Here is a 19,242-nt window from a genome sequence, read left to right as displayed (position 1 = left end):
TCCCACTGATACTAATGATGGGGTACTATCCCTCCCACTGACCCCAATGATAGGGCATTATTCTTCCCATTAGTGCCAACAATGGAGTACTATTCCTCCCATTGATACCAATGAGGGGGCACTAGTCCTCATCCACTGACCACAGGGGCTATGTATTGTTTCTAAGTCCTACTGAAAACCAGGCATGAGACATAGTTTACTCCCTCTGGCCACATTCTGGCTGCCATAAAGTTTAAAGGGCAGTAAACAGGCCCTTTATTTAGAGCGTTTGGTGACCCCTGGTCTATGGCATTGGCATCAGGTGTTTCGTTGTCATCAGTAATTCAAAACTGGTTCATTTTAATAAAAGTGAGCCTCAGACAAGGGGCAGGCCGATTTGCATCTCCATAACAAAACCTCTTGTTTGCTGAAGTCCCTCTCACACAGTAAACTTCAGGGCAATCCAGGGCATTCTGTGCAAGATCTGGCCAGTGGTCACCCTGGACATTCATTGTCAACGTGGTACTTACTGCTGAGAGTGTCTGCATTAGACTTGAACCTAATGTAGGCAGCAAGCATGTATTTCAGGTGCTGTCTGCAGCTGGGACTGCCCATTGTGATTTGAAAAAAACTCTAAAAAGCATTGTTGAGTCAGCCACTGCCACTGATACTCCTCCTTCTGGGAATCAAAGGATTGGAACCACGTTAATCATCAGAGGGTATCCTGCCACCATCAGGAAATACAGAAAAAAGGTTCTTACTCAGCACCTTTTTTAAAGTGCTGAATTTTAGACTCCCTTTGGGATGGTGGGAGTAGATAGGCCATTTTACTTCTCATCAATGGATCCCACTTGGCAGTAAGCTCAAGCTGAGGGAACATCACTGACTCTTGCTGCTTCCTGCCTGATGCCCCTTCCCTCTATGGTCCTGGGGCTATCTTCTTTATCCTCAATATGTGAAACAAGAAATACTTGCATAGGATCATCCTTCTGCAGCAAGGCAGTGATCGTGTAATGAAATAAATCCACCAACTCCTTATTACCGGTTTGTGGGGCTTTGATAGGAATGGCAGAAGAGGAGTAAGTGGGGTGTTAGCAGCAGTTGCAGTCAACTGGATTCTTTGTGCCTTGGAAGAGGAAGCAGATAAAGGCTTTGTCAGCCACTCAAATACCTCCTCCTAAATGTAATGTCAGCTATGGCAATATTGATAATAAATATGGTGCTTTGGCGCACACTTCTTTACCTCAAGCATGCGTTGGCAAAACAAAGGACAGCCACCTAAACCTCCTGAAATTTAAGCCTCTGGCTCTGATCACGGTGAATCCTCAGATGAAGATTTAGAACGAAGGGCAGGTTTTGATTTCACTGAGGTGGATGATTTTGTGAGGGTGGTCAAACGCGCCTTTGTGTGGGAGGAAGAGCTGGAGGCTCAGCCTAGAAAGAAGAAATATTTCAAGAATATCAGGAAAAAAATGTTGTGGTTTTCCTTTCTTAGAAATACTCAAAGATACAGTATAATAACGAATAAAATGGACCCAGATAGATAACGGAAAAATTATTTTCGCAAACCATTTTTTCAAACTATATCCTTTCAAGAAAGAAGACCTCCCAAGTACCTGGACAGGCCGCCTGATGCGGACACTGTCCTGCTGAGATTGGCAAGGCATGTGACCCTGCCTCTGAAATACACAGTATCGTTAGGGATATCTTAGATAGAAGAGCTGACCTTGACCTCAAAAAGATTTATGCCTTGGCCTGTGAGGCATGTAAAAGTCAGGGTCAGTATTTTTTTTTTTTGGACAGGATTTTTTATTTTTTTTAGAAATGTATCAGTGTCAGTTAGGGCCTATTTCACTAAGACTAAGGAGAAGAAATAGTCATTCCACATTTAATTACACCCAGTTAAAACAATTGCTGCCTTAACTAGGTGAACAGGAGCCTGTGGCACGTCACGCTGTGACCTACGAGGGGACGCGGCGGCCATTTTCTAGGTTGAAATGAAGTCCCGGGAATGCTCTGAGACACGCCGTTTTGTCTCTGTGTAAATGTGAGTTGCCACTCTTCGTTCCTTTATTCCATTAAAGTCTGTGATTGTACTTCATTATGGGAGTTGTCCCTCTTTTTTACACATGCATATGTTCTGGGTGGAGCTGATGTGAGGGATATTGGAGCCGGCTTACTATCTGCATAAGCTCTTGGATCTTACATACGGGCTGGATACGATCCCTGTAGTGGGGATCATCACATTGTGGTAAGGGGCCATTCTTATCTTTCGTTGGCAGTTCCTGTACACGGGGCTTTTGGAGCTTGGAGTGTCTGTCATTTCCATTTGGGAGCACCTTTTCGGAAAGGACTTTGTTTATTCCATTTGTCTGATTTATCTGAACGCTTGTGTGGACTGTGGAGTTCATTTTATTGTTACAAGCGCTACACCATATCCATTATATGTTGCTTTTCAGATCTGGTGGTTCTAATTCTAGGTCAGGTGTTGGCAGCTGTATCAAGTCTATAGACTTATTTTATTATTGATTTTAATTTATTTGTCTAGGTGATGTTTTGAGCGCAGCAATACCCCCATTTTTTATGTTCAATAGTTTACCTAGGCCAGTAATGGCAAACATTTTTGAGCCCGAGTGCCCAAACTTCGACAAAAAATCAACTTATTTTTTTTCAAAGTGGCAACACTGCAATTAGTAACAGCCACAGATAAATGCCGCAAGGGACTCTCACCAATCCCAGCTACACAGCAACAAAGCTTCCTCCAAACAGATGTCCACTTGCTCTCGGTTGCCCCTGGCGACACCCAAAACTGGCAATGCAGGGGCGTTATCCTGTCCCCTGGCTCCCAGTGTGCTGCTTCAGTCTCTCTCCCTTGCAGCAATGACTCTCTCTCTCCGGGTGGTGATGTTGAGCTGGACATTAAAATGGACCCATAGTCTTCCGGGACTAAATGTCCCATGGTGAACTTGTCAACCTCCTCGTTGGTCCCTTGCTGCAGACAATGGGGAGGCAGGAGAAATCAGAGTGGGCATAGATTCACCATCACTGACCTAGGCCATAGAAAAAATAATTGGAACCTGAAAATCAGCCTTGGATCGGTTAAAAGCTTGCACTTTTAGTTTTTGATTTACGTTTTTTTCTGTAATGACTTGCATGTGTGAAGAATAAAATTATTTTGTAGCAAAGTAGAATAATTAAAGATTGGAAGGTGTGTTACAAAGACATTCCACTTCTGAAATATTTTTTTAAACCTCAAAAAAAAAAAAAAATGAATTCAAAACTGATTCTACAGTTTATTTGTACAATAGGAACACTATTTTGTTCATTCAGTTAAGACTGCTTCTTGTCCTTCCCTGCGGAACACATATGGCAAGATTACACCTAAATACTACATTTCTTTAGGCATTTACCTATAGGTGGTGGAATTACTTCAGGCAGGAGTTCTGTTTCTTGATTTATTCTGTGATATTTGGTGTTTATTGGTGTGTGAGTGTAGAATAGGGGGTGTTACCCTCTGAATTTTGGTAATGACAATATGATTTGGATTTATGATGTTGGTACAAATTTTACATTTTTGTGGTGAAAATTATGATAATTTGGAAATACTAAACAACACACAAAATTGTTACTCATTTTAAATTTGCATCAGCAATATTATTGTGTGTGGTTTGTGAAGACAGCGGTGGGAGATTTGGTTTAAATTTATATGAGATGGAGAGCAACAAGTGCATTATTTACCATTTACTTGTCAGATGTCAAACAGCAAAGTGGCTGAGCATGCTCAGTTTAATCAGTGATATGGCTCAAATGGCAAAGTGGCTGAGCATGCTCAGTGTAACAAAAGATATTTCACAAATGGCAAAGTACCTGGGCATACACAATGCACATGACAGAAAGAGAGAGTGTCTCTCTCTCTCTCTCTCGCTCTCTGACAGTAGCATGGTCCTTACAGACAGCATTTGCCTTTCTACTAACACCGCTAATCTTCAACCTTCTCAGAAGACTAATGAAAGAGTTAGTCATAGTTCTGGCAGTAATACCCAACTGGCTCAAATGTCCTTGGTTTTCTATTCTGTGCCTTCTGAGCTCGAGGTCACAGATGTCAATTCCAGTAACCCTGAGTCTGCTGTCTCAAGGGACCATTACTTCTTCCGCCTCTTCAGAGGCTGAGGTTGCTGGCCTGGATTTTGAAAAGAGGCTAATCAAGGCAGGCTGTTCAATTGTTGTAACCGTTACCCTGCTAAAGTCTAAGAAACCGAGCACTAATGCAACTTATAACAAGGTATGGATCTAGTTTCGGGGCTTTGCTCCTGCTCAAGGCTTCACTCCTTCCTCTCCCCAAATTAGTAATATCTTTCTTTAAAAAGGCCTTGATATAAACCTAAGTCTGAATACTCTTAAGGGTCATGTTTCTGCCCTGTCTGCCTTCACAGGGATTCAGTGGGCCTGCAACAGTCTTGTAATTCAATTTTTCAAAGCAGTCCTGAGGTTAAAGCCCCCAAAAAAACATTGCTTTCTAAAGTGGGACCTACTTTTGGTCCTGGACTTTCTGGCCTCAGATAAATTCTCACAAAATGCGTCCCTTTGGCGACTCACCTTAAAGGCAGCCTTTCTGGTTGCAATCACCTCCGCAAGGAGAGTCTCAGAGATGGCAGCCCTGGGTTGCAAAGACAACCTTTTATGTGGACAGGGTGGTCCTAGTTCCAATGCTAGGAATTACTCTGAAGGTGCCTACTGTATTCCATCTTAACCAGGAAATCATTCTGTCGACATTCTTCTTGGCCGGAGATAGCCAAGTCAGTCCTCTCAAGGTCGGGAAAGCTTATATTGAGGCCACATCCTCCCTTAGATCTTCATGTTACCTCTTTATGGTTCCAACGGGATCAAGCAAGGGCTCAAGAGCATCCAGCAGGCTTATTGCTTCCTGTATAGTTAAAGCTATAGCCCTGGCCTATAAGTAGAAGGGGTTGGCATTGTGTGATGACACTGCGGCACATTCTACTCACAGCATTTTCACGTCCTGGGCAGCAGTGAATCGTGTGTCTATCGAAACTATCTGTGGCCACTTGGTTCTTAGGAACTACCTTCCTTACTCACTATTGTATTGAGCCAGCTGCCTTAACTACAGTGGAGTTTGGACACAGAGTCATGGGCTCTGTTTCACATTGATTAAAATTATTCTGCAAGCATACCCACCCTTTCTCAAGGTATTTCCCATGTGTGTGCTAGCATGAAGCAGTCAGGAAAATGTAAACTTGAAAATCCATACATACCACAATTTTCCTTTCTTTATTGGCTCCATGTCAGCACACCTGAACGCCCAATTGGAGTGCTAGTTTCAGAACCTGGTGCTGGCTCAGGGGTATATGGGGGTAGGTGGTTCCCGAACCCATGAATGTGCTGGCATGGAGCCAGTCAGGAAAGAAAAATTGCAGTTGTAGGGATTTCAGTTTTCCATTATTTTTTATCAAGTTGTTTTGGGTAAAGTTCCAATTTAAATAGACAAAGAACTGTGCACTAATACTGTCCAACAGCATTGATGTTTTAATTTTTTTGAATAAAAAATTATGGCTTAGATACCAGGTAAATATGCAAGCAGCTTGGCACTTGTTATGTGTCTGCCGCTGGCTCAGCAGTTCATTGGTTTGACTTACTAACATGACTTCATTTTCCAGGGATTAGAAGGTACATAAAGATGATCTATCGCAGAACACCAGATTAAATTTGCTGCTTGAAATATTTGTACAATTTTGTTCATGGCCCAAGTGTTACAATTTAAAAAGTTAAGCTGATGTTCAAATATTTATGACTAAAACTCATTTACCATGTGCCAGCTAAATCTTTTCACTTCTTTGTGTGCCCAAAGAATTAGACAAACACGACCAAACTTTTTTTTTTTTTTTTTTAATTGCAGTGATGTGAAAAGACCTTCATCAAAGATCCTATTAATATACAGAATTACTACCAAAGTTTTAATTGTATCACTAATTTAAAACATAGCATGTTTTTCTCCCCAATTTTTATAATGTTCTTTATTAATTTCACTTTAAGCTATGGAAGGTATTTTGTGTTGCGAAATTCCTAAAGTTAGCAGAAATAGTATAAAAATAGCAATAGACACAAAAGAAGCCTTTTTCTAAGCTAGCTGTTGCCTTATGGTATTTTGTTACACACACAATACTATTTCTTCATGCTTGCTTAAACAAAAATATCCCGCTTTTTACATTAAGCCCCCGTTCACACTGGGGCGACCTGTCAGGCGACCTGGTCGCCTGACAGGTCGCCGTAGGTCGCCCGCCATACAGAAGCTATGGACCCGTTCTAATAGGAGCGACACAAGTCGCTTCGACTTAGAAAAAGGGTCCGGAGCTTCTTTGGGGCGACCCGGAGCGACCTGCATAGACTTCAATGTTATGAAGTCCGTGCCGGCCGCTCCGAGGTCGCGGAGCGAGCAGCGCGCCGCGACCTGTGAGGTCGCCCGGCGAAGTAGCGTCGCCCCAGTGTGAACGGGGGCTTATAGATGTATTTGCTTTATGAGTGTATAAGCTTACAAACAATGGACGAGAATAGGCACATCAAGAAAAACAGAAACCACATAAATGTTATGGTTCATTCAAAAATTGTGTTGTCATTTTTACACACAAATTAGTTCCAGCTATAGCTTTAGCCCAAACAAAAAGTAAAAGTATAAGAGGGCAGATACAATTTAGTGTTCTTGCATGGCAAGACTTACTGTTATCTCACATATATATTCTTATTATTGTAATTATTGTGCAAAGGCAAGAACAAATGCAGTGGCTTTGCAATTCCAATGCAAATTAACTTTTTTTTTGTTTTCATCTTGGTCTGAAATATTGGCCTGATATAAGACTGCAGATTTTTTGTTCCTCCTGTTGACCATATTTTCCTCAGTAGCAATATGCAAGGGATATGTTGTATAGAGAGTTGACAATATATTAAGGCAAACATGTCAAACTGGCATTCCTTGGCCAACATTCAGCACTTTCAGCTTTTTCCGGTCGTTTTCCATTTTAACTTAATGATGTCACAGATGTCTCAGACTGCATTATGGCTCATAAAATCTACATTCTCTTGCATAATTAAATACATAGCAATAACTGTATTTGAAAATATTGCTATTTGCATTTGTTAAGACAGGAAAGTGCTTTAGCAGCATTGGAATTTAATGGGTGCTGCCATCAGTGGATTGAATATTGCTATTTGAAAAATTATTTTCAATTTGGCCCTCTGTCTAATTTGACTTTAACAGCTGGCTCATCCCTGAATATATCAATTTTATTTTATTTTCTCTGATGTGAGACTAGAAGAACAAAAATATATTGTTATTATGTATTTTACTCAAAACAGTACCACACCAAAAGGCAATGATGATGTTTTTTGGTGAACTGTCAGTTCCAGGAAATGTGTGATTTCCGCCAGTGCTTGTTCTTTTTTTATAACGCTAATGTAATTATATATAATTATATGTGAGATTAAATATACAGTATGTGCATCTGTATTCAAACAAGTATTCAAAGTATTTATATGCAGCTGTATTCAATTTTTTTTCTGTTTTTATTTGCAGGCCGGGTGATAGAATTGCTATATTGGATGATTCAAATGAAGATTGGTGGAAGGTAATATTAAAAAATGTTAAACATGCTGACAAATCTATACATTTTTTGATGGGAAATGTTATTTTTTATTTAATATCGTACACTTAAACTGTCACATCTTAAGTATAACTAAAGGCAAAACATTTTTTTTTAGTTTCAGATAAGAGTTAAAAGGGATTACAACACCTTTCAGGTTTTTATTGCTGTCTGTCCCCCTGTTAGGGATATTCATCCTATCTATTCATTCTGTTTACTATTATCTCTAAAAGTGAAAGGAAAAGAAAATGTTGGGTTGTCCCCATAACAGGAATAGTGAAGATACACTATTGTGTCCAAAGTAGTGGGACCCCTGCCCTTACACACACATGAACTTTAATGGCATCCCAGTTTTAGTTTGTAGGTTGTAGGGAGTGTGTTTATGGGAATATAATGTAAAATATATATATATAATGACCATTCTTCTAGAAGCGCATTTGTGAGGTCAGGTATTGATGTTGGACTAGAAGGCCTGGCCCGCAGTCTCCGCTCTACTTAATCCCAAAGGTGTTCTAAACGGGTTCATTGCAGGCCCGTAAAGTTCCTCCACCGCAAATTTGCTCATTCATGTCTTTTTGGATCTTGGTTTGTGCACTGGTCCAAATCATTTGCTGGAGAAGGATTATGGTGTGGGGCTATTTTTCAGGGGTTGGGCTTGGCCGCTTAGTTCCAGTGAAGGGAACTCCTCAGCATACCAAGACATTTTGGACAATTTCATGCTCCCAACTTCGTGGGAACAGTTTGGGGATGGCCCCTTCCTATTCCAACAAGACTGCGCACCAGTGCACAAAGCAAGGTCCATAAAGACATGGATGAGCTAGTTTGTGGAGGAGGAACTTGACTGGCCGGCACAGAGTCCTTACCTCAACCTGATAGAACACCTTTGGGATTAATTAGAGCAGAGACTGCAAGCCAGGCCTTCTCGTTCAACATCAGTACCTGACCTCACAAATGCACTTCTGTAAGAATGGTCAAACATTCCCATATACATACTCCTAAATCTTGTGGATAGACTTCTCAAAAGAGTTGAAGCTGTTATAGATGCAAAGGGTTGGCCAACTCAATATTGAACCCTACTGGCTAAGACTGGGATGCCATTAAAGTTCATGTGCATGTAAAGGCAGGAGCCCCAATACTTTTGACAATATAGTGTATCCTACAATTGGGACACTAGTTCTGGTATCCCTGGAGACAACCAGAGATTCTCTCACTTTAGAGGGATTTTCTCTCACTTCCTGTTTTGGCTATGGGACAGGAAGTGAAGGGAAATCTTCCCCATGAGACACAGATTTCAAAACCCTTAAAGGGATCATAAGCCTTCCTATCCAAAATGAGGCAAACATTTTGTATTTAGTTCTACTGTAAGGGAGAAGTGTGGAGTTACAAAAAATAAACATACATACTCATCTCACCTTCTCTAAGACCGACAACTGAGCGATCGTTTGACCACTGATCGCTCAGTTCTCAGAACGCTCTGAGCGGATAGCAGTGACTGTCAGTCACTTGCTCTCTGCTCTGCTAAGCTGAGGGAAGGGAGCAGTTGGTTCAGGCATCTGGGTGGATCCTAACATTTTGGGATTCCTGCAGAGCCTTGACCGACTATGTGACATCAGCCGTCAGCCTATTGAATATTGCCTGAAGGAATTGCTGCATTCCAGAGCACTTTTATATTAATTGAATACAAGTTGTAAGAGTTATTTATTGAATAATTTTCAGGAAGCACATTGCACTTTGATTTATTCACATTCAGAATTAAAGCACATAGCACCTCTCTAATATCATCTTCACAGATAGACACTTTTTATATGAACACACATAAAATAATTTTCTTGATCAACATGTACACAGATGAGTCTTTGTTTGTGGTGTGAATATATTTAATAACATCTAGCCCCTAAAGCGCGCCACTACCCCCACTATAATATTCAATTAGCTGTTCAGTATCAGTATCAGTGGTGCAGCATTAGGGAGTTCCCACAACTCCTTGCAGCGCAGGAATCACACACACCTTGTTAAACAGCCGTCAGCCTGCTTTAACCAGCCATCGGTCCAATCTGAAAATAAGCTTTTTTTTCTGCACTCCTGTGACCCAGAAGTAAAGTATGACTTAAAATTCTTTTGCCATACTTCTCTTTTAAGAATTAATTAATTGATCAGATCACAGGGCGAATGGTTTGCACTAGGGTGATGTTGACCAGGGAGCTGCAATTTGGTTCACTGGTAAACCTGATTCAACCAGAGAACTGGCAAAGTGGTCCAAAGGACTAATTTCCAGTTCTCATCCAGCATTTTTTTTTTCTTTTTTAATCGCAATACCTTTATTCTTTTCCAATAGATAATGTACATTAACAGTAAAAGCTATAACAAAAAAAAAGTGTGAGTCTGAGCAATAAAGATATTGTGGTCATTGTATCTTAACAGTAATTACATATTATATCCTACACTTAAACGTGTTAAATCTGAAAAAATAAGTAGCTTGGGAGGGTGGGGAATCGAGAGAGGAGGAGCAGGAACTACCCTTCTCGCTCTCACCCCCCTTCATCGGGGGAATGTAATATATTGACTAATGTACTCTTAGCCTATCTCTATATATATATACATATATATATATATACATATATATATATATATATATATATATATATATATATATATATATATATATATATATGAAAAAAAAGGAGAAGAAAAAAGAAAAAAAAATGTAACCCAAAAAAAGAAAGCAAAGGAGGAAGAAAAAAATCCCCTAACCGGCCAGCACGAAGGGGGCTGCCTCCCAAGGTAACTGTCCATGTCGTAACTCATCCTATATCCTTCTCCCACCAGGACCAGTTAGCTTAGGAGACAAGTAATTTTGTGTTAAAAAAAGTTAAGCATCTGTGTATAAATTGTCCTGAGAAAGAGTTGAGCCAGTAAGTTCTACCCAACTAGACCAGGTATTATGGAATTTTTCCTCCTGGCTGTATAATGTGGCTGTCAGTTGTTCCATCTTTTTGTTTACTCTATTAAACCACATCCTCATCGATGGGGTGTAGTGGACTTCCACAGAGCTGGAACACACGCTCTGGCTGCCACCAAAAGGTGAGAGAGTACTTCTAACCCCTCACTGGCACCTCACTAACATTCAGGAGGTAGCCAATAGGGTTACTCCCTAAATCCACTGTTGTAAGTTGATGAGTTATTTTACGTACCTCCTCTCAAAATGGATAATGAGCAATCCCAGAGTATATGAAACAACGATCCCAAACCTTGCTGACATCACCAACAGGTAGAAGAAAGCTGAAGGAACTGTTTATGTAACAGCACCGGTACTCAGTACGAACCTGTCAAATGCATGTAACGTTGTTCCTGGAACCTGTTTGCCAGGGATGCCTGGTGTGCAAGTAGGATAGCTCTCCTTTTCTGAGGTTTAATGAAAGTGAGATGCAATTCAGCTTCCAAATTCCAGGTATAAGAAGGAAAAAAGTCCTCTGAGGCTGTGGTAAGCAACCTATAAGCCGCTGACAACAAGTGTTACATAGGTGCAATATTGTAGCACATAGTTTCAAAAGGAGATAGTGGCCTCACATATTTTCAGCATCAGTAAGGATCTAAGAAAATATCTGACTTGGAGTGCCGCTAGAGGATCTAATAGAGGTGAGAGCAGCATTTGGATCTCTGTAGGATCCATCCAGTCTTGATTTGGAATAAAGTTTTGAATTCAGCCCTTGTTAGCCACTAAAAGACATCTTAGTTTTTTACAATCCCTACTGGCTGGAAAATTGGGGTGTCCTATCACAGGAAGAAGTGGGCCAGGGGATATACTGGTTAACTTCAATGTGCTTGGAACAACCTTTATAGTTGGCCCAATTGTCAGATGCTTTTTAATATTCTTCCATGCAGCTAGGGGGGACCCAAGCCAAAATAGAGAGCGGGATAGAGGTACTTTCTTGTCTCCTCCAGCATTTCAAAGTATCAGAATGCCCCTCAAATATGTCATAATGAGCTTTAAGTCCCCAGGAGCTTATAAAGAGAGGCTAATTGCCACTTGTGATGTCAGTGGTCTAATAAGGAAATAGGTTCTATCCTAATATAGAAGAATTTGTATTGTTTGGCTGTAATTTATCATTGATATCCAATATCTATATAATACAAAATAATATTGTAGATCAGTTTAATTTGGTGGTGAGGTCTCAGGGATTTGTGTCTCAGGACAACGTGAGCATGCAGTAGAATACGAGCTATTTAGTGTTAGGGCTTAATAAAGAGGTTTGGTTAGTGTTAGGCATTTGATCTTTTAAAGGTTAAAGCACTGAGAACAAATGTATTGTATAAATATAGCATACCAAAAACTCTTTCTAAAAGCCCTATTCGGAAAGTACTATTGAGAATGTCCACTCAGTTTACATTTGATCTGAGATTTTCAATGTTGTCAAAACTGTCACATTAGCTTTTGATGGGACTCCAGTCTCGTGTGAAATTTTTTTGTAGTAACAATGCAGAAAAAGCGCTGCATAAATTAGCCTGCATGACTTTAAACTCTGACCCATACTGAAAATAATTTTTAACTATCTTGAATGCTTTTTTTTCACAGGGTAGAATAGAAGACAGAATTGGATATTTTCCAGCAAATTTTGTACAAAAGGTACAAACAAATGAGAGTCTTTATCGCTGCACAAGAACATTTATTGGATGCAAAGAACAAGGGCAGATTACACTTAAGGAAAATCAGGTAGATAAATCTGTCATCTATAAATAAGTACACCATTTCAAACTATTTCAGCTATATTAAAAACATTTTACTCTGTGTTAAAAAATCTCTGATACTAGATTATGCTGTTAGGTTCTTATATATTGTTTCTTACATTTGCATAGACTTTATCTATCGGTATCACCAATGAAAATAGAGTCACATTTTAGTTACATAGCTAAATAAAAAAACATGGTATACCCAGAATTTATAATCTCTAATTGATCCAGGGGAAGGCAAAATAAAACCCTTAGAAAGCTTGATTAACTTTGCTCTAAAAAGAAAAAAATGTTTTTGTGATCCTCTGGGAGGAATTGGATAACTTCCTAGATTATCTGTATACAATGTATTACTTAACAGGAACTACAGTCTGCTCACTTAATTTGCAATAAAACATCTTTGCCATTCTGAAGCTTCCTCCCAACCACTTTGCATATTATTTTATATGTACTGTAATTCTGTACTTGCAAAATATGCTGGAGAAATCGACCTCCACTAATGCTGGCAATACACTAGCCGAAAAGTAGTTAGAAAATCTGTCATTTGGTCCGTTCATTCGTTTTTCGCCCAGTTAATGGGCACAAATAGAAAATGGGTTTTAACTTTTCAGAGCCGAAAAATCAAAGGCACAGTTTGGAAAATTCTGCTCAATGAACGATAAATTGAAAGGTTAATGTGTTTCTCGCCTAAACTGTTTGCACTAAGCATATGTGACAAACTGAACGAAAAACAGATTCATTTATGTCTATTAAATGATTTATCATTCGAAATTTGGTTATTACATGATGGCACAATCGTCTGCTCTCACGGACAATTTTTCATTTTTCAAAAATTACCTTGAACGATTTTTCGGCTAGTGTATGGCCAGCTTAAATCTGGCTGCAGCCATTTTTAATGTTGGCAGCTGAAGCTGCTGCCTGTTCACTTCCTGGATACACACACACACACAGTATATATATATATATATATATATATATATATATAGTATATAGTAATGGACAATTGCGCAGTCGTGCAACACTGTACCCAAACGAATTTGACGTCCTTTTTTTCCCACAAACAGAGCTTTCTTTTGGTGGTATTTGATCACCTGTGCGATTTTTTGATCATGCGCTATAAACAAAAAAAGAGTGACAATTTTGCAAAAATAACAATATTTTTCACATTTTTTTATATGAAATTTCCCCCCAAAAAAATGTAAAAATCAAAATTTTTTTAAATTTTTGGCCAATTTGTTTTCTGCTACCTATGTTTGGTAAAAAAAATCACAATAAGCGTATTTTTATTGGTTTGCGCAAAAGTTATTGCGTTTACTAACTAAGGGAAAGATTTTTGTCATTTCTGTTGTTTTTTTTTTTAACGCGTAATGGCGGCGATCTGAAATTTTTTTTGCGGTACTGCGACATTGCGGCGGACAGATCGGACCCTTGACTGACATTTTTGACACTTTTGGTGTTACCAGTGACATTACTACAGTAATCAGTGCTATACAAATGCACTGTTACTGTAAAAATGACACTGGGAGGGAAGGGGTTAACTTTATTGGAGAGGGAGGGGTTAAGTGTGTCCCTAGGGGCGTGTTTCTAACTGTCATTGGATGTGGCTTGTGATGTAAAAGCACAGATCAACGGTCCTACATAGCAGGACCGAGTGATCTGTGCTTTTACATAGGGGAGAATGACAGGCGGCTTTGTTTACATTAGCCGCCTGCCTTTCTCCCTCTCTACCCGACGATCGCGAGTGACCGGCAGACATCGGTACGTCACTTTGCCTGGGAGGGGCTGACCGCCGCCATATATAGTCGGGCGGCGGTCGGCAAGTGGTTAAAGTTTCACACAATGGGATATGGGATAATTGAAGTTATTATTCATACAATTTATGCTGTGAAAAACTAAACCAAAAAATAAGTTGCGCAAAAAGTGTGACCAAATAGTAAAAAAATATAATTTCTCAGTGACAGCTGCACTCACAAAATGTCCACGTAAACATTATACATAATAATATTACTAAAAATGTGTTGCTCTAACAATATAAAGTGATACATTTATAAGAAATAATTATTCAAGTAAAACATTCATATATATCAAAAACTGTAAATAAGAATGTGTTAAAAAATAAATAAATAATCTAATAAAGTCCATCAGAAAAAAAGAAGAAAAGAGGTGCTCTTGTGCACAAAGTTCATAGATACTTGTGTATCAACAACAATCCATATTTCAGTGTGGATTGCAAAATCTTAACACCTAAAAGTGCACACCCAGCTCTCAAGCCACTTACCAGCTACCCTGAGCCCAAGATGGGGGCCTGGCTGCACTTTCTCCCAGTATCCCCATGGGATAGATAAATATCAGGAGCCAAGATCCCAGGATGGGTTGCCATACAACCAGGATTTTCAAAAAACAGCTCAGAACACCGCTACTGACAATCATTTTCATAGACATTGTACTTCACAGTGAGTCCAGGGTAGATCTGATAATGCAGGTGAACAGCTTGAGGGATCCAAGGCTGGGGACAAAGTGCCACTCCACTGGAACAGCAGTCCCCCACAGTAGCTGGGTATTTTTGAGAAGCGTTTTGAGAGTGTAACATTAGGCTAGATTTATGTTGATGCACAAGTATAAATTAAAATTTTGCACAAGAGCACTTCTCTTATTTTCTGATGGACTTTATTGGATTATTTATTAATGTTTTTAACACATTCTTATATATATATATATATATATATATATATATATATATATATATATATATATATATATATATATATATATATATATATATATATATATATATATATATATATATATATATATATATATATATTGATATATTGATATATATATATATATATATTGATATATATGAATGTTTTAACTGATTGATTAATTGTTATGAATTTATGCAATTTATATTGATAGCTCAACACATTTTAGTAATATTTATGCTGTGAAGAGTCTTATATGTTTTGTTCAGGTAATGGGATTGGTAATGAAGTCATCTTTGACACTCAAATGTATTGGAATGTTTTTTTGTACAATGTGTGTACAGCCATTTTTTTTAGCAAAAAAATGCTGATTTTAATGTGTGGGAAAAATTTAAAAAATGCCCGGGTGCAGATTGGTTCAACAAAAAAATAAATAATGATCTCCAATGCTGTCAAAAAATAATATTCCACAAAGTAAGTGTCCCAAGACATTGTATGACAGTCAGATTTTCTTGAGACGTCACCTTAAAGCTTATTTTAAAAATGTCTGCAACATTAGTATGGATTCCTCCTGACTTTTCAGCTGTGTTTCTGTTCATAGCTGTCTGGCATTCTTCTTAGCTTGACATATTTCAACATTCATCCAACAAGTCAGAAGAATCTGTCCTCTACAGTTCCAATTTGGAGAAAAGAAAAAGTGTCAAGTTTCATCTTACTGAAGCGACACACTAATATTTTTCATTACTGGGTTATTATTACCTGACATCTATTTTATTAGCATTATACTTTTCTAGGCAGATGCACAGCTGCACAGCTGAAAGTTCCATTGCTTAAAGCTTTTATTCATTATGACAGTGTCTGAGAGTCTGGAATATCAATTCTGGCATTCCTGTTGGGAGAAGAATAAAGGAGATCCCAAAATGTCACACAAAACATTTTGAGCATCCATATGTGTGTGCAAATACATACATATAAACGCTTAAAGCGGAAGTACAGCCTAATACCTTATATTCTCCCCTGCAATCATTAAAGTAAGCTGAGATCAGCCTTATGTGTAAAAATGAAAAAATCCTAGTTTTTCTACCTTTATTTTGCAGTTGTTAGTGCTGTCACATGACTTCAATCCCTCTGGGTGTGGTTACTGAAAGCTAGTGACATCACTTCCAGGGAGGGATACAGAATGGGAGGAACTGAACATAGGTTCCATTCCAGCGTTATCTCATCAGTAAGGATGCATTGTACTTCCTAATTCATGAGAAAATGAAGAAATAATCCACACAGGGGACGGGGTGCACATATACAGTATAGCTGTGCTGGACTGTGAATGCAGACTACAATGGAAGAAGGAAGCTGTAGTCTCTCTCTGGGAGGTCTGGGCTGGGAGGTCTGGGCATGCCAGACAGCTTGGCAAATTCAGATAAAGGGAGATAGCATGGTCGGTGAAGAACAGGAAGAAGCTGATTTCAACCTTAGATAAGACTTTCTAAGCTACATAAGCAGCTAGACAGAAAATGAATAATATCAAAGGTAAAGGTATTTAACATACTAATAATAGGAAATGTAACAGATCGCCAACACTTGGACCAACTATTTCTGTCTTAGGTCCTCATACTCTCACGTGATGCAGTGACCTGGCCCCGCAATTCCCCCCCCCCAAACATCAACCGAAGCTTGATGAAGGGTAAAACAAATGACACTTTATTCACCAACTCACTTCCAATATATATCCAGTTTTAGGAGCTTAATTACATCATGCAAATGTATTGTATACAGAACGTAATTAACATACCTAGGCCTTCTGGAAAGAGACAATAGGTGAATGAGACTGCAACATTATCATAATTAATTCAACAAACAACAAGCCCAAAACATAGCCGAATACACATTCCTAGAAGTGTGAACACACTTCACCTCTAAACAGATGAAAGCAGAAGACCTAGGCTCTCAGACTGCACGTCTTTGCTTTCAAAACACCTTACTATAAATGTCAATACACATCCCCACAGTAGATGTCATTAGCATCTCTTTAGTCTCTCAATGTGTGGAGAAGTCCTCTGCTGTAATATGCAGCTTAGGCCCAAAGTCTGTGTCGCTTGGGTGACAGGGACTTGAATTCAAAGTAACAGTACTCCAAGGGTCCCGCAGCATACACCCCCAACCAGAGCCGTGCTCCCCTACAAGCCAGGAGCATAGTCCGTGGGCAGGAGGCTGGCCTCCACACTCCTCCAGTAACCCGTGACGCATGTCCCAGCAAATGGGTGTTCGTCACATATCTCCCTCCTCCTGGGCAGACTAACCAGACCCCAGTCCTCCAACTGGTTTGGGTCTGTGTTAGTCTGGTGTCTTTTGCCAGTCTGTGCCATGCTCGTGCGGGCCTCCTGCCCTACGTCCCAATTAAAATATCCGGGGTCTTCCTGGGCAGGGCACAAGCTATAATCCACTCCAGAGGCATTCCGTGGTTGCTGGAGGGGTAAAATCAGGGTGGCATGGGCCCCCATACTAGGGGGTTGGAGATCTGGGCCGGTTGTCCAGCATCTCTGTAATCCAGGGGTGGAGGCCATGGCCCCATCCACCCCTTCCATGCCAAAAGCTGCATGGACTGGTGGGCAGATACCAGTGGGGTTCTGCCCTGCTGCCAGCTCTTCCGCTGGGTAGGCACTCAGCTGCTGGGACAAGGGACCTACAATCGCCTCTCCCGATACTGCTGGCTGGTCCTGGGTAGTGGGCATGACCATCTCCACCCCCAGTGCTGTTGGCTGCTGCAGGGACGAGGGCCCTACAATCGCCTCTCCTGGTAACGCTGGCTGGTGCTGGGTAGTGGGCACGACCATCTCCACCCCCAGTGCTGTTGGCTGCTGCTGGGACGAGGGACCTACAATCGCCTCTCCCGGTACCGCTGGCTGGTCCTGGGTAGTGGACATGACCATCCCCAGTGCTGTTGGCTGCTGGTGGGACGAGGGACCTACAATCGCCTCTCCCGGTAACGCTGTCTGGTCCTGGGTAGTGGGCACAACCATCTCCACCCCCAGTGTTGTTGGCTGCTGCTGGGACGAGGAACCTACAATCGCCTCTCCTGGTATCGCTGGCTGGTCCTGGGTAGTGGGCACGACCATCTCCACCCCCAGTGCTGTTGGCTGCTGCTGGGACAAGGGACCTACAATCCCCTCTCCCAGTATCGCTGGCTGGTCCTGGGCAGTGGGTACGACCATCTCCACCCCCAGGGCTGTGGGCTGCTGCTGGACCAAGTCTAGGAGGTGTTGGTAGTCCTGTTCCAACCCCCACTCGATCATAACAAGGTAGATGAGGTCTAGTCTCAGCTCCAACAACAACAGGGCTGGTAGCATCCTTCTCCGGTAATAATAAATAGCCCAGAACCGCGACATCTCAGGACTGCCAAAATCATCATTCTCCTCCATGGCCATCCCCAACAGGCCTGGGCCATCATAGCCCCCTGTGGTTGAATGCCTTCTGCCAACCAAGGGTCTCGTTGGACTGCGTACCACCATAGTGCCCGGTACGAGTCATCCAGCATAACTTCTCTCTGGACCAGGCACTCAAGGTGCCTTTCCTACTGCATCAAAGGTTGTTCTCCCAGGGTAAACATCAGTTGGCTCACTTGTACCTGCCAGCGTTGCGCTGTACTTGAAAGCTTCTCTTTCCGCCAAAGCTGTGCTACCTCCATGGACTCCTGCCAGAGTTCTTGCATTACATATTTTCTCCAGTTCCCCTTGTCCTTGGCTGACATATGGCCCTGTTCCTTTGCCAGTCTTTTAGTCTCCGCTGGAACTCCACCTCATATGGGGACACTGCACAGGGGCTAGCTCGCTCCATCTCCTGAGTTCCTCCTTAGACCGAGATGCTGCTGGGCTCCTCACTGCATTCCTGGATCGGGATCTATTCAGAGAAGAATCCCACCACTTGCCACCAGTGTAACAGATCCCCAATACTTGGACCAAGTATTTCTGTCTTAGGTCCCCAGACTCTCACGTGATGCAGTGACCTGGCCCCTCAATTCCCCCTCAAACATCAACCGATGCTTTATGAAGGGTAAAACCTTCATCAAGCATCGATTGATGAACCCTTCATCAATCAAGCTTGATGAAGGGTAAAACAAATGACATTTTATTCACCAACTCACTTCCAATATATATCCAGTTTTAGGAGCTTAATTACATCAT

At 40.8% G+C, this 19,242-nt stretch overlaps 1 protein-coding gene across 1 annotated transcript in view; it reads left to right on the top strand.

Moving 5' to 3' along the window:
• Window positions 1-19,242, top strand: part of STAC (SH3 and cysteine rich domain) — a 381,506-nt gene that overhangs the window by 360,504 nt on the left and 1,760 nt on the right. The window contains exons 9-10 of the mRNA XM_082259518.1: window positions 7,565-7,616; window positions 12,205-12,342. Of these exons, the coding sequence (XP_082115644.1) occupies window positions 7,565-7,616; window positions 12,205-12,342 (190 nt within the window). The remainder of the gene's footprint in view (window positions 1-7,564; window positions 7,617-12,204; window positions 12,343-19,242) is intronic.

The sequence above is a fragment of the Pelophylax lessonae genome, assembly GCF_965119305.1.
Source record: "Pelophylax lessonae genome assembly, chromosome: 5".
NCBI classification, from domain to species: Eukaryota; Metazoa; Chordata; class Amphibia; order Anura; family Ranidae; genus Pelophylax; species Pelophylax lessonae.
The sequence above is the reverse complement of the archived record's forward strand: the minus strand, read 5'-3'. Positions and strand labels throughout refer to the sequence as shown.